The sequence below is a fragment of the Hylaeus volcanicus genome, chromosome 3, assembly GCF_026283585.1.
Source record: "Hylaeus volcanicus isolate JK05 chromosome 3, UHH_iyHylVolc1.0_haploid, whole genome shotgun sequence".
Taxonomy (NCBI): Eukaryota; Metazoa; Arthropoda; class Insecta; order Hymenoptera; family Colletidae; genus Hylaeus; species Hylaeus volcanicus.
Genome location: NC_071978.1, coordinates 27933867 through 27946584, shown reverse-complemented (window position 1 = coordinate 27946584; position 12718 = coordinate 27933867). Strand labels below are relative to the sequence as shown.

The following is a 12718-nucleotide window of genomic DNA, read 5'->3' as shown; positions in this document are numbered from 1 at the left end:
TGAGAATTTTAAAGGTTGTTGAAAAATGACTATTAATTCCTAAAAATGTCTAAGGTATATACAAAATGTTGTGTCGTTTTTGAACCATGATATCGAGTACCTTTAGTGTCGATGAAAGATACAATAGGAGATTGAAGGAACAGAGAACGAATTGGTGTAACTAAATTCATCTCACCACGAACGAGGTCTAATCGATTTAGACTTGTTTTAGTGGCTAGCAAGGGGCATCACCCGAAACGCGTAGCTTGAAATACCTTCGTCCGGGCAATGGGCATGGTGCCCGCGAACAAGCTTGCACTCGACAATGCGTTCCGAGATTTTGACGGGTATCGGTGTTTCATAGTGCTGCGTTTCTCCGTTTTCCACAATCCCGTCGTGTTTTGGCTACGTACCGCGTCAAGCTCGGGCAATTTTTCTTTTTCCAACACCTTTGGGACGAGCACCGATCGATCTCTTCGGTGTTTCCATGTTATCGAAATCTGCAATAATAGAGCAAGGTCAGTCTGTCGTATATTTTCGCTTTGTTCGACAATTTAGCAAAATAAAAGAGTCTACTCTCGTCATCTATATTTCTGCTTTGCTTTGTCTAGAATCAAATACTTGAAGATGTCTTTGTCAGTAAATTTTGAATAAATTACTCTAGAGATTGAGACCGTAAGCACCTATAAAAGACAGAGGAAGAACAGGAAGCCTGTGTAAGGTCTCGTTCATTGAGTTAACTTTAGATCACCACAGAATGGGTCGCAAAAAGGCTCGAGGCAAAAGGGCTACTGCACATCACTGTCCAAAGGTATCAAAAGACAAATGCAGCAATGCACCGTCGACACCCAGCTTTCCTCCGAAGGAGGAAGAGAAGTCCACTGCGATCGATGAGACTTGCAAGTCAGACACGTGTCCGAAAAATCAAGTAACAGATGTTCTCATCGATGTCCACTCGAGACTAATGTATCCTCTGGTCGAACAATCCGAGGATTTATCAGACGAGAGCGACGAGGATGCAGAGACCATCGAGTTGAACGTCAGACCTCGATTCGTCTACGTGGCTAGCCTCTGCGCTGTTTGTCTAGAGAAGTCGAAAATATTTTGCGACGATTGTCGAATGGTGTCCTACTGTTCGCCGAACCATCGAACGCAGGGACAGCAGGAGCATAGCGATTTGTGCGCTGGTTTATCAAAGATTCGTTTCTCCATCGCGACGATGCTAACTGGGGAATCGGACGAGTTACTCGACGCGGAACAGTACAGAGTTTACAGGTTGTCGATCGATTTTCTACGTTGCCTAAGTTTCAGAGAAAATAAAAATGAAAGTACCACTTTCTCTGACGAACTGATTTCTCGTCGTCCCGAAGACCATTTTTATTTTCTCTCACGTTCGTCCTATTCTCCTGCCTAAAGGTGTTCGAAACGTTAACGCAGTTCTAATTTCAAGGATGCAGCTCCTCGCGATCCTCGAGTCCGAGATCGGCCGCCCGTTGAAACTTTGGGAGAAGGAGATCGTCCTGTATCCCATGGTCTGTCGAGTCTGTCGCCGTTTTCAAGAGGACCCGATTTGCTGTTCTCGCTGCTCGATGGAAACACTTTGCAACCATCACCCCGACGAGCACGGGAAATGGTGCAAGGAATTCCAAGTGCTTCGTAGATGCTTGGTCCTCCAGCACAGACATGGCTGCGTCGATCCTAGAATTCCTAATGCGCGACAATCATCCCCTCTCGCTTTATCGGGGCTAGGTTTCGACGAGCTGATGCACGGAATTTATGGAAATTGTTCGTATTACCGTGAAATGGACAGCTACACGTACTCCATCCTGTCCCATTTAGGTACGATACCGTTAACGACCCTTTATTCCATGCAAATTGCCTGTCCCGAGTGGAGTAGCGCGACCGTTTGGACAGTACACGTGGTAGGGGCGGAATTTCAATTCGAGGGGGTAAATTTGCACGTTTGGGAAAAATTGTTCCTTCATTTTCTACCCAATCTGAAGACGCTCCGCGTGTTGCTCGTAGGACCAGAGTTACGGTTACCAAACGGCGTCCCAGCCAAGCTTCTATCCAAAGTGAAACGTTGCACCGAGTGCAGAGCTACCAACCGATCCGTCGACGTTTCGTTTCAACCGGAGCGACTCTATCACGAGCTCGTTCGCAGCGAACGCGTTTCCAAGCCTGATCTAATCTGCGCGTTCAACGCGGGCCTCTATCGTAGCACAGGGTTCGCTGGGGAGGACACTTGGCCGGAAACGATACGAGAATTTTGTAAAACTTTATCTCCTATTGTTATCACGTCTTACACAGCGGACGAAATGGTCTGGGAAATGGCGCGGATAAATTCAGTGAGCGACGTCGACGTTCTATTGGAGCCGCGACGGAATCCGTTTGCCTCGATTAAACCGGATCGCAACTTTGTCAGCGACGACACGAATCCTCTTATTTATAAGAATTATTACATCACCGTTGTTAAGGGGAAAACGAACGCGCAGTAGGCGTTTTACGATAAGAATTACCTGAATTTTTCCCTCGTTGCCTCGGTGCCTTTTTCACTTCGACGTAAGTTCGTCGTAGGGTTATTGCTATTCTTCTTTTTTTTTTTACCTTGAACCTAAAATTTCTTTGCTAACGAAACGTATCATGGTCTTTGCGAGATTAACAAAATACAATATAATTCCGCGAATGTCTGTTTTAACGAGGAGAGACAAGAAACAAGGAATAAGAAGAAAGGTTGATGAATCTTTCAAACAGATGAAACGCTAAATACAAGACTTACTGTATTTCGTTAACTTCGCAAAGTTGCCGTGTTTGTTCCTCTAGGAATACATACTAACTTCGAGGCCGATGAAAAGCATACGCGGTATGTACCATGGAATTAGTCAGTCTACTTTAATTCTAATTAGGAAGTCTAATTGTAAACAGCACACAGTGCCGTCTATATGTACATACACGCATACATACACGCATACGCGTACTTGTCGCCGTGTGAAAATCTCTTTGGTGAGCAGGAGATGCAAGCTCGCGGTCTGTGCGCATCGCTATGCTATTCGACGTCCGACGCCGGTCGTTCCGCGAAATTTGGTTTTCAAATAAACGCTTACCAGCAGAGTTGAATATCACAGGTGAAAATATATTTAACCGAGCGACCTTGCGTGATCTTCTTCAGCATTTCTTTTTCTATCGTCTAGTCGTCCATTCTTGTACTGTGCGCGCACATGCGCGTTTCGCTTTGTATATTTGTATGTATACAGATATAAATATATTGTATATATGTGTGTGTAGTGTATATATAGCAGCGTAGTACCTACTACGACGAATCGCGCGAATTATTTACAGCGGAACACTTTAACGTTGCATCGGTATAGCTTACGTTCGGGTAAATTAAAAGTACGCGACGGACCAGGGAAGAAGATGACACGAAGAGAGACGAATGGGTTTGATTCGATGACGCTGAACGAGAAGTAGCCCTGGGTGAAAAAGTCGCGAACGAAGAACAATCAAAGTAGAAGAGGAAAGATAAATGGCAGAAAACAGAGATGGGCAAAACTCGAATCGCGTGAGAGACGACTCAGTCCAGACTAATTACTAACGAACGGATAAGAGTAGCTTTTGCGTACAAACTATACAATTTATCCAATCCTAAGGATTTTGACCATCTCTGGGAGAATACTGGTGTTGTGCCGCGCGAGAGGTAGAATCGACGATTAAAATTTGGCGGCGATTAGGAGAGCCGCGACCGACGCGAGGAGCAGAAACGGCGAACTCGTAGTTGGATCTACAGAGTTGCTCAGTTCGTAGTAGTATCGATTGTACGCGTTGTCGCAGTGAGATGGCCAGTTCTTGAAGCAGGCCGCGTACGCCACGACGTGGGCGATGTAATTTTGTTCGAAGGTGCCACGTATCAGATGGGAGTAAGGACCTGAAAACAAAATTGTTTGTTGTGTTTGTCTTACTCGAGTAATAGGAGAACGAATGGGAAGCAGGTTACGCACGTCTATAAAGATTCATAGAGCAGAGAGCTTACCTATCGCATAGACTCCGACGTCCTCGCCTCCATGGGTTTCATCCTTCATGTATTTGCCAGCCATGCTCATATAGAACGGCTCGTCGCGGGTCGGGTCCTCCTCGACGGCTATCCAGGTTTCGTTGACGTTGTTGCTATCGTTTCGTCTGTGATGATAGAAGCCTGGACCGTTGGCGTAACTGAGCGTCTCGTAGGGTTTTATATCTGGCTTCTCACTGTCGTTGGCGAAACCGAGGATATCGTTTCCTCTGACCGGATAACCGTTGATGGTGAACGCGTGCGAATGATCGGCGGTCACGATTATCAGCGTTTCCTCGATCTTGACCAGCCTCAAGGCTGCGATTATCGCGTCCTCGAGCTCCGACACCTCTCGCAACGCTAATTTCACGTAGTTGTGGTGATGGGCTATGTCTATCTTGCCACCCTCGACCTGCAAGCGATAGGCCGAGATCGTTGTTACGTTGCGGCATAAGTATTTCTAAATATTAGGTTGCTACATGCGAAATGCTTCGAGTTCGAGTGATCATTTTTTCAAATGTACTTTTTTTCGATCAATGTTCGTGTTTTTGCTTTTTCATTCAAGACTGTACGATTCCATGGAAGATTCCTCCGTAGCAAGTTCAAGTAAAACTAAAGGGAACCTTCGTGGAGAACGAAGCGTGACTTGTACTTCGGCGATTTATTACCCCCGTAGCTAAGACATACCGCTCGCGAGTTTTGAAAAGATTAGATATTCCGTGACACGATATTGCTTCGTCATTGTCGATTTTTCGTCGACACAAGTGTCGGGCCATACTCACCATCAGAAAGAAACCGTCTTTGTTCTTTTGAAGCAGCTTGATGGCTTGCGAGGTCATGTTCGTCAAGCTCGGTGTTTCCGGCGTCTTCACAGCGTGATAAGGAAGATGACTGGCTGCGAAAACCCCGAGGATCTTGGACGTGTTGGCGATATCGAGGGACATCAGTTGATCGTGAGTGGTCACCAGCTTTCCTTCAGGGTTGTTGTCCTCCCACACCTTCGCCAAGTTTTGCCCGTCGCCTCTGACGCACGTGCCGGAATCTATCGGTTCCATCGGTAGACCCATGTGTTGAGCACCGCCACCCATCATCACCTGAATAAATTGCACGGTCGTAAAATTATTAACGACGGGTAAATATTGGAACAAGAATTAACAGTGCGAGCTTCGACCAGAAAAAAAAAAAGAGAAGGGGAAACGGAGAAGAATACGGAGTTGTGCGAGGTGTAAATAAAGAACGAATAATATAATTACTGAATTACTGAAAAATATTCACCTGAAGGTGTTTTCCAGGTGCATTTTCGATCAGCTGACTGGCGATGTCCTTCACACAGCCTTTGTATTGTTTCGGTATCGAGGTATCGCACTCCCAGTCGCGATTATTGGTATGAGCGTAGAGTGCAGCTGGCGTCGCATGCGTGATTCGGGTTGTCGTCACGAATCCTAAGTTCGACCAATTGAATCTCGTCAATATCTATCCTCTCGTTTAGCACAGATTCGATGAAATTGTTCAAATAAGAAAAGAACAAATTTGTCGCGTCTTCTGATCGATCTTGGCGACGCGGAAATCGTCGATCGCGATTCCGTGGTCGCAGAGATAAGCACGTTTTTATCGAAATGACAGATGACGATATATCGATCTACCAGTTCAATCCGTGAAGTATAATTTCAGTTGAAATTGATAAGTACCCGTTTCAATTTTTACGCGCGCCAGAGAGGCAAGGTTCAGCTATGAATCAATCGTTTTATTGTTGTAATTCGAGTTATAATTTTTAATCGGCGGATCAAAGGTGGCCCATCTTGTCCTCTGTATTTGAAAACAATTTTCGAAATTTTCATTCGGATAAGAACGTTGCCCATCCGGGCGCGAACGTCGAGCGTTACGCGCCAGATAAAGCGGAAGGTCGACGCGTGACCTCCTCCGGCGTGTCGTTTTCGCGCTCGTTTCGACAAGGTCTATTCGATACTGATGTTTAACGTTTAAACACCGGTAGCTGACCGTGAGTGGTTCGTCGTTGACAGCAGGTCACGCGTGCGCGCGGTCACACACCTATTTTATCTATGCGCATCGCTCGTTCGGTTGTGTGCCCGTCCGCGATCACACTCGGGAACTCCGCTATTTATTCTTTTCCCCGACGATAATCCCTTTAGCCTGTAACGTTACCACATCGATCTAAATCGTGTTTCGAATCTTGAGTAGATGTTCCGAACCACCGTTTTAAATACACGCGGGAACCAACGTTGTTTCTTGAATTGTTTTTTACATTTTCTTTAGATTTTTCTTTCCTCAAAGTTCGAGTCACGGTCGCACTCGCACAGATCGGTAACGCGCTCGATCATGTGAAATCATGTCAACCGTGAAGGCACTTCTCTCTTAGACCGGTTGCGCAAGCAGCCTGTGCCTCTAAAACTATTATATGTTTTTCTGTGAAAAAATTTACGTAACCTAATAAGAAATGCACCAATGACGCCGCCAAGTTTCGAGCGGATATCTTAAGTAGCCTGCTTTTCCTATACCCGGTATAGTCTTTACACACGGTCTGCAATCGATGCAAAGTTTCGCGGAATTTGTCTTTTACTCGCTCCCACTATATTTACCTTTTACTTCCCTAACGTTTGCGCGCGGATAAAAGTGTGTAAATCGAAAAACTCGCGTTTTGTTTCCTTTTTCATTAGGAACATTCGCAATCGAGGCCGCGTTTATCGTTCGGGCTGGCAACGATTTTTCGCATTTTTCCCGTTTTTCTGTTTGAACGATTCGTCACGGTACACGGTTGAACGATTGACGAGACGGAAAAGGCGACGAAGGAGGAAAGACTTACCTGTGGCCAGTCCAGTGTTTTGCGCCCAATCAGCGATCGTTGACACTTTGCTGTTGTCGTTGATGTTTTTGTCGCAGCGATTATACGATGCTCTGTTATCGAATCCGATCACTCTGTAACGGCACTTGACGCCGGAGAAGATCGCCGTGGCTGTTCCCGCCGAATCAGGTACTTGTTTGTCTGTGTTGTACGTCTGCAAATCGAGGAGGTGAAGGTGAAAGGGGGCAACAGCTTTGCAAAACTTTTCTGGCTCGATGGATCTTTTGTAAGGTGGGGATGAGGATGCAAAGATTTTATAGAATTTACAGAGATGTGTAATGGCACGAAGAAGATGGCAAGCTTGCTATCACGAATCGTGTGTAAATTGATCTATCGTATACACTCCGCGTGATCATCTCCAACCACTTCTTAGAACCACCGTACGCCACTTTTGTGAGGTGCAAAGGCTTACTTGAATGGGACGAATAGATTTCAAAATTTATAGAGAAGTACAATGATACGAAGAAGATAGCAAACTTGGGGATGAGGGTATCAAGAGGTTGGAAAACTCAGGTGACAAATCCAGAGTAACGTACCTTGGCGAAACCAGTGTTGGGGAACTTCTCGAAAGCCAGTTGATATTCTTCGCCAGTCGTACCCATCATCTGACCTTTGAATATACGTCCGGCCGTGATCGTAGATATGCCCATACCGTCACCGATGAATACAATTATGTTCTTTGCTCGGCTCTCGATGTTCCGATAACCGAGATTCTTCCGAATATTGTCTTGTCCGGACTTCAGCCAGAAGGACATCTCTGTGAAAAAAATGAAAATGTTTCGTTCGAGGAATCATGCTAGCTACTAACGATCGCAATTGAAAAATCTCGAGATCCTTTTAAAAACCTTCCATTCTCGTTTCTTTATTTTCTGCGACCTTGAGAATCTTGTCAAAGGTTTTTTAATATGAATTATTAGCGGTATATATATAAAGTAAAGCTCGAACGAGTTTGCGTCGGTAGGCGGAAGAATCGATTTGTCGAAGCTTAATGACGCATAAAAAACCGGTCGAGGATAAAGACTTAGCGAAAATGAATATTCACGAGGCGACCCGCGCAATAATTTGAAATTTAGAAACGTTACAAAAAATGCATTACTTTGCATAAAACCGACGCTGATGCAAAGCGAAGGAGATTTTTCCATTTCTGAAATATTTATGACCGCGTATGGGACCCGTTTGAACGACGCATCGATAAACAGGTTGCCTTTTTACGTGTCGGGTGACCAAACGAATTTTTGTTTTTTTATGATTAAATATATTATCAATCCAGAATCGAAGGTCTCTTTGGTAAGGCTTCAAATTATTACAGAAAGCCTCTGTTTCCATTAAAAGAACATCTTTTGACCTTTCCACTGCTGAATTGATCAGGACCAGGAGGGAAGCGTACGTGTTAAATTAATTATATACCTTACTAAGAAGCAGAGTTTGTATAAAGTTGCTCCCAAAGGGCAGAGAAGCTTATACGTATACCTGGTGCATTTTTTATCAGTAACTCGTGAAAACTTGTTTTATTTTCCATTTGAATTTATATCTAGATAAGACTTTTACTTCGAATTTCTATCTCGGATGGATCTTGGGTCGCGTTTTGCAAAGCGTAAAACGATCATCAAAATGCCGGGCAAACAATGTCAAGGCGAGACCACGCGCTTTGCAGCTCACGGTGAAGATTCAATTTCACGGTTGAGAGTACGCCGACGTTTTCGAACTGCAGAAACGTATTCCAATTAGAGAATTTTCTTTTGGTATCGCTTAGCCTCGATTTCACGAGTCGATCGAGTCACGGCTAATCAGGCCCCGATCCGATTCTTATCATAATTTTTCTATCCTCGTTACGATCGAGTTCTATTATTAAGAACAGTAAAAATTGTTAATAAGATAAAATTACAAAAATAGAAATTGACAAGTATCACCGTAAGACTTGCAGGTTTCGAGGAAGACTAGAGCGAAGCTTCGAAACTTAAATAACAGCTCGTTAGGGCGTGCAAAATTATCATGGTCAGACTAATTAGATGCATGACATTGGTTGCGTGCGTGTGCAATGAACTCGAAGTTATTGCACAGGCATTCAACACACCTTAGACGCAATAGAACCGGCATTCTTCTTAGTCGTAATCTCCCAGGTGATCAAACTATGGATCAAAGCACTTCGCGAGACAATTACACGGATGATCGATGATTCGTCGCGACGTGAAAACAAGCGACGCGAGTTGTGGCAAATTTTTAATCGCTTTGACCATCGAGGCAACAAACCTTCGTATACTTTCGAGTCCCGAGGAAGAGCGTTGGACCCGAGAAATCCCAGGAGGGTGCAAGCCAGTAGGATCAGGTGCTTCATGCTTATCGAGTCTGTGGTCCTGGAAAAGTAGAAGGAGAAATTAAAGAGAATTCGCCACCTCCTACCATTTTCCTCAAAATTGTAACTCGTGCGATTTTGTTCTAAATTTTATTCCTGCAACCTTATCGAATTTATCTTCCAATCGTGCTTCGGGATTTCCGTTCAGATAAGAATTTCACTCGTCTCTGGTCTCGAGATATTATCGTAGAGATTGAAAGAGGCTCGAAGAGGCAAAATGAAAAGGCTTACAGGTCGTCGATCAAAGATCGAACATTACATCGAAAAAAGCTGAGAAGCGATCTGCGATCAAACGCAACAGTAAATCCAAAGCTGAAATTGGAAAAGTCCTCGTTTAATTCTTTATCCTTGATCCTTTGATTTTATCCTTCGAACAGTTCGAAATTTATTGTTTCCGTTTGATCACAGCGAAACGAAACTAGAACGGTTTTCAACCGCAAAAAAAATGTCGTTCCACTCGGTTAGGTTGACAACGCGACGGAGTTGTTATTATCAGAGGTTAGACACCTAATAACCCCCATTGTAAGGTGTCGGTGACCAGCCACTTTGGTTACTATTTATATTTTCTTTGATTCGTACGTTCGTTGATTGGCTAATGGGGGCCTAAACGAAGGTTCGGAAGTGTCCTTTCGACGACGAGTACACGACCGTCCTCGCTTTCAGTGTTCGTGCGCGTGGAACACGTTCGCAGAAAGGGAGACGTACCGTAGCGACGGGACGGACGAACGAGAAGGGAACGCGTTGCAGCCATTGCAAAGGGGAGCTTATTCGGGTCAGTTGAAGAGCCAACGAAAACGATAACGTGCATGATACGCGTATGTCCACTGCCCGGCAACTGTTTGGGCCCACCCGAATTTCATTATGGAAGTCACAAAGTGCTACAGCTGCAAACGGTACATCGCCCCACCTTTTCGTTCCTTCCAGAGCTACGAGCCATGATGAGAGGGGGCACAGAGAAAATTTTCACGGATGAGTGTGTTTCACGTGTGTTTCGCATTTCAAGATAATTTGGAAGAGGTCACTCGGTATATAGAACGATTTTGGAAGCTGAAAGCATTGGGTAATTTTTAATAAATAGAGACAAATTTTTTTAAATATATTTCCCATTTCCCATTTCTTCCTGCTCCAATTTCTTGTATCGCTAGTTATAAAAGGACACGTTTGGTTGAATTTAGTTAAGTTTCTTCTTATAGACTTTCCGAGCATAGATTCATTACGGGAAATAATTTTAGAAACACGAGTCTCGCAATTTCCAACGTAGGCGACAACAGTATAATTGCTATCAACTCAGGAGTACGAAATTTGACGTAACGCAGAGCCAATTTACCATCATCTGCATGACGGACGTTCGTAAAAGTTATTTCGATATTGTTATAGCGAACACCTGCCTATCCATTATTGCTCTTTACGTAAGTATAATTGGTAGAAAATTACATTAATCATTTCTACCTCGTGTCCAAATAATGGTCGTGCGAGTTTCAACAATTTTTAACCGTTTCTCGAGACGCTCGCAAAGATCACCGGAAACGTTCGGACTTGATGTACGTCTCGCGATGTCTATTAAAGCGTTGAGAAGTAGAATATGTCTGCTTTAATCTTCTCTTTTTTTTTTTACGCTCGTTATGGCACCAATAAAATAAGCGATACGAAGGAGCCAGTGAAACACACGATCGAAAAGTTGCCGAGTTGCGAAATAAGATGAGACCTCGATCTTAATATTGCTGATGCGTGTGAACTTTTGGGGTCACATTTTGAGGAAACGGCGAACGATTCATTGGTGTATACAGTCGGTCTCAGAAGTTTTCGTACCTTTTGTGTTTTTGTGAAGAAAGACAAATTTCTTCGATAAAGTTAGACAAATAACTTAAATATGATGAAATATTTATTTGGAAACATCGAATCTCATTTAATTCGGATAGATTTCTTCAATGGGCGTAGGGGTACGAATAATTATGGGATTGACAGAATTGAAATTACAGATGTATTTCAAGACTACCCTACTCGAAAATATTTTCACGACAAAAGCTGCGCGCTTTGAGTCGACTTTCAGGGTGCAAAGACGAGGGTGTAGAACCGGGAGGGTACCTGTAGTCTTACTACACACTGTGACAATCCACAATAAAAAATCGAGCTGACACAAACAGTGCTGGCCAGAGTTGGGCGCAATTCATTCCGAACACAGAATATAACAACTATCCAGCCTCTTCCCTAGAGACGATTCAACGTTCTTTGCTTCGAAGCGAGAGGAATCTTCATCCCTTACTCGGAATCAAACTCGGCAAACTCTGAGACTAGCGTATATCCTACGACGATCTACCGATCCAGAGGCTGGCAGGTTCTAGTGTTATTGAGAATAATTACTTACCTAAGTACCTTCCGTCCGTAGCGAGTAATCTGGCCGTGGATCTGTGACGGTGTTGCACGCTGTCGTCAAGCACGTGTCTCCCGCCGGACCATTCTCCGACAAGTAGCAGAAGCGGAAGCAGAAGACTATTAGCCGTGAGATAAGCGACGGAGGGACGCGTCTGCGTCGACCGGACCGTGTTCACTTGTCTTCTGTTCGCGGGTCCCGCACGGTTTCGGGCGAGATTCGTGTTCGCGGGAATTCGGACGGAAGCGGCGGGAAAAGTCGATGGAAACCGATGTGGAGAGAATCGCCGACGGTCGCAAAGTGACACACGGGATCCGTGGAGCGAGTACGAAAAACCGTATCAGCTCGCTTCGGTTCGATTTTAACCGTGGCGGCTATTACCCGACCGGATCGCGGCGCCGTAATAACGCTAATACAGCGCCACCGAGGAAGTTTGTCAGTTTATATAGCGTTTCAAAGGCCCTGGTAGATTGTGCACGAGGTGGAGAGCGTGCAAGGGACACTGAGAGTACGGATTCTCTAGGAGAGAAGCGGCACGGGGAGAGGGGGAACCCCTCGTGCACTGTTAATCCAGGAGTAATTGAGCGGCTCGGTGACATTATGTCTTATGTCCGCGACAGATTAATCCGAACGCGGATCCCGAAGCATCTTGCGAGCCGCGAATTCTCGGGTACCCTTCTCCCCCCTTTCCCCAACACCCGCCGCTCTTTCCCACCTCTCTGCACGAAGCCACCCCTGTTCCTTCCCACCCAGATTCGGATTTTCTCGTCACCTGGGCCGGACATGCGCAGCATGCGAATAGTTTGGGAATTTGTAATTTCAATTAGCATGGGGGATCGTGTACCTTCTATATAAGGGAGACCTGCTGCTCGGAATGAGGTGGATATCGAGAGTTAACACTGAAACCACCAAACCTACGTCGAACTTTAATATCACTCGGTTATTAACGAAAGCATCGCTGTAACTTTTCATGCCAGATATGAACTGTCCCCGGGAGTTACAGTGTTAAATATTAATTTTCTTTTTTAGACCATTATCATTTCAAAAAGATTACGCACAGGTTCGATAAGTGAAAAGTAAAGTTGTTTTAACCTGAAGTACGAACGTGTG

General features: G+C 44.7%; 2 protein-coding genes across 3 annotated transcripts; one reads left to right on the top strand and one right to left on the bottom strand.

The window, feature by feature from the left end:
• The first annotated feature begins 260 nt into the window (after window positions 1-260).
• On the top strand, window positions 261-2706 carry LOC128874033 (uncharacterized). Of its 2 annotated transcripts, none has more exons than XM_054118271.1 (3): window positions 261-497; window positions 644-1254; window positions 1430-2706. In XM_054118271.1, exons 2-3 carry the CDS (start codon window positions 737-739, stop codon window positions 2475-2477), a joined length of 1566 nt encoding a protein of 521 aa, XP_053974246.1. In that variant the 5' UTR covers window positions 261-497; window positions 644-736; the 3' UTR covers window positions 2478-2706. The 2 variants fall into 2 exon arrangements, with proteins under 2 accessions (XP_053974246.1, XP_053974245.1); XM_054118270.1 differs by having other exon boundaries at window positions 591-1254.
• A 385-nt stretch (window positions 2707-3091) lies between these two features.
• On the bottom strand, window positions 3092-12032 carry LOC128874032 (alkaline phosphatase 4). The gene is made up of 8 exons (XM_054118268.1): window positions 11603-12032; window positions 9135-9238; window positions 7421-7641; window positions 6846-7038; window positions 5300-5466; window positions 4807-5118; window positions 4007-4436; window positions 3092-3901 (listed from the first exon to the last, which is right to left on the bottom strand). The coding sequence occupies exons 2-8, from the start codon at window positions 9217-9219 to the stop codon at window positions 3687-3689; spliced, it is 1623 nt and encodes a 540-aa protein (XP_053974243.1). The 5' UTR covers window positions 9220-9238; window positions 11603-12032; the 3' UTR covers window positions 3092-3686.
• Window positions 12033-12718: the final 686 nt, after the last annotated feature.

Coding starts and splice junctions, on each gene's coding strand:
- LOC128874033 (XM_054118271.1), top strand. CDS start 737: ATGGGTCGCAAAAAGGCTCGAGGCAAAAGGGCTACTGCACATCACTGT. Junction 1,255..1,429: donor GAACAGTACAGAGTTTACAG/GTTGTCGATCGA, acceptor TCTAATTTCAAG/GATGCAGCTCCTCGCGATCC.
- LOC128874032 (XM_054118268.1), bottom strand. CDS start 9,219: ATGAAGCACCTGATCCTACTGGCTTGCACCCTCCTGGGATTTCTCGGG. Junction 7,039..7,420: donor CCAACACTGGTTTCGCCAAG/GTACGTTACTCT, acceptor CTCGATTTGCAG/ACGTACAACACAGACAAACA. Junction 5,467..6,845: donor AAACACTGGACTGGCCACAG/GTAAGTCTTTCC, acceptor GGTCGAACTTAG/GATTCGTGACGACAACCCGA.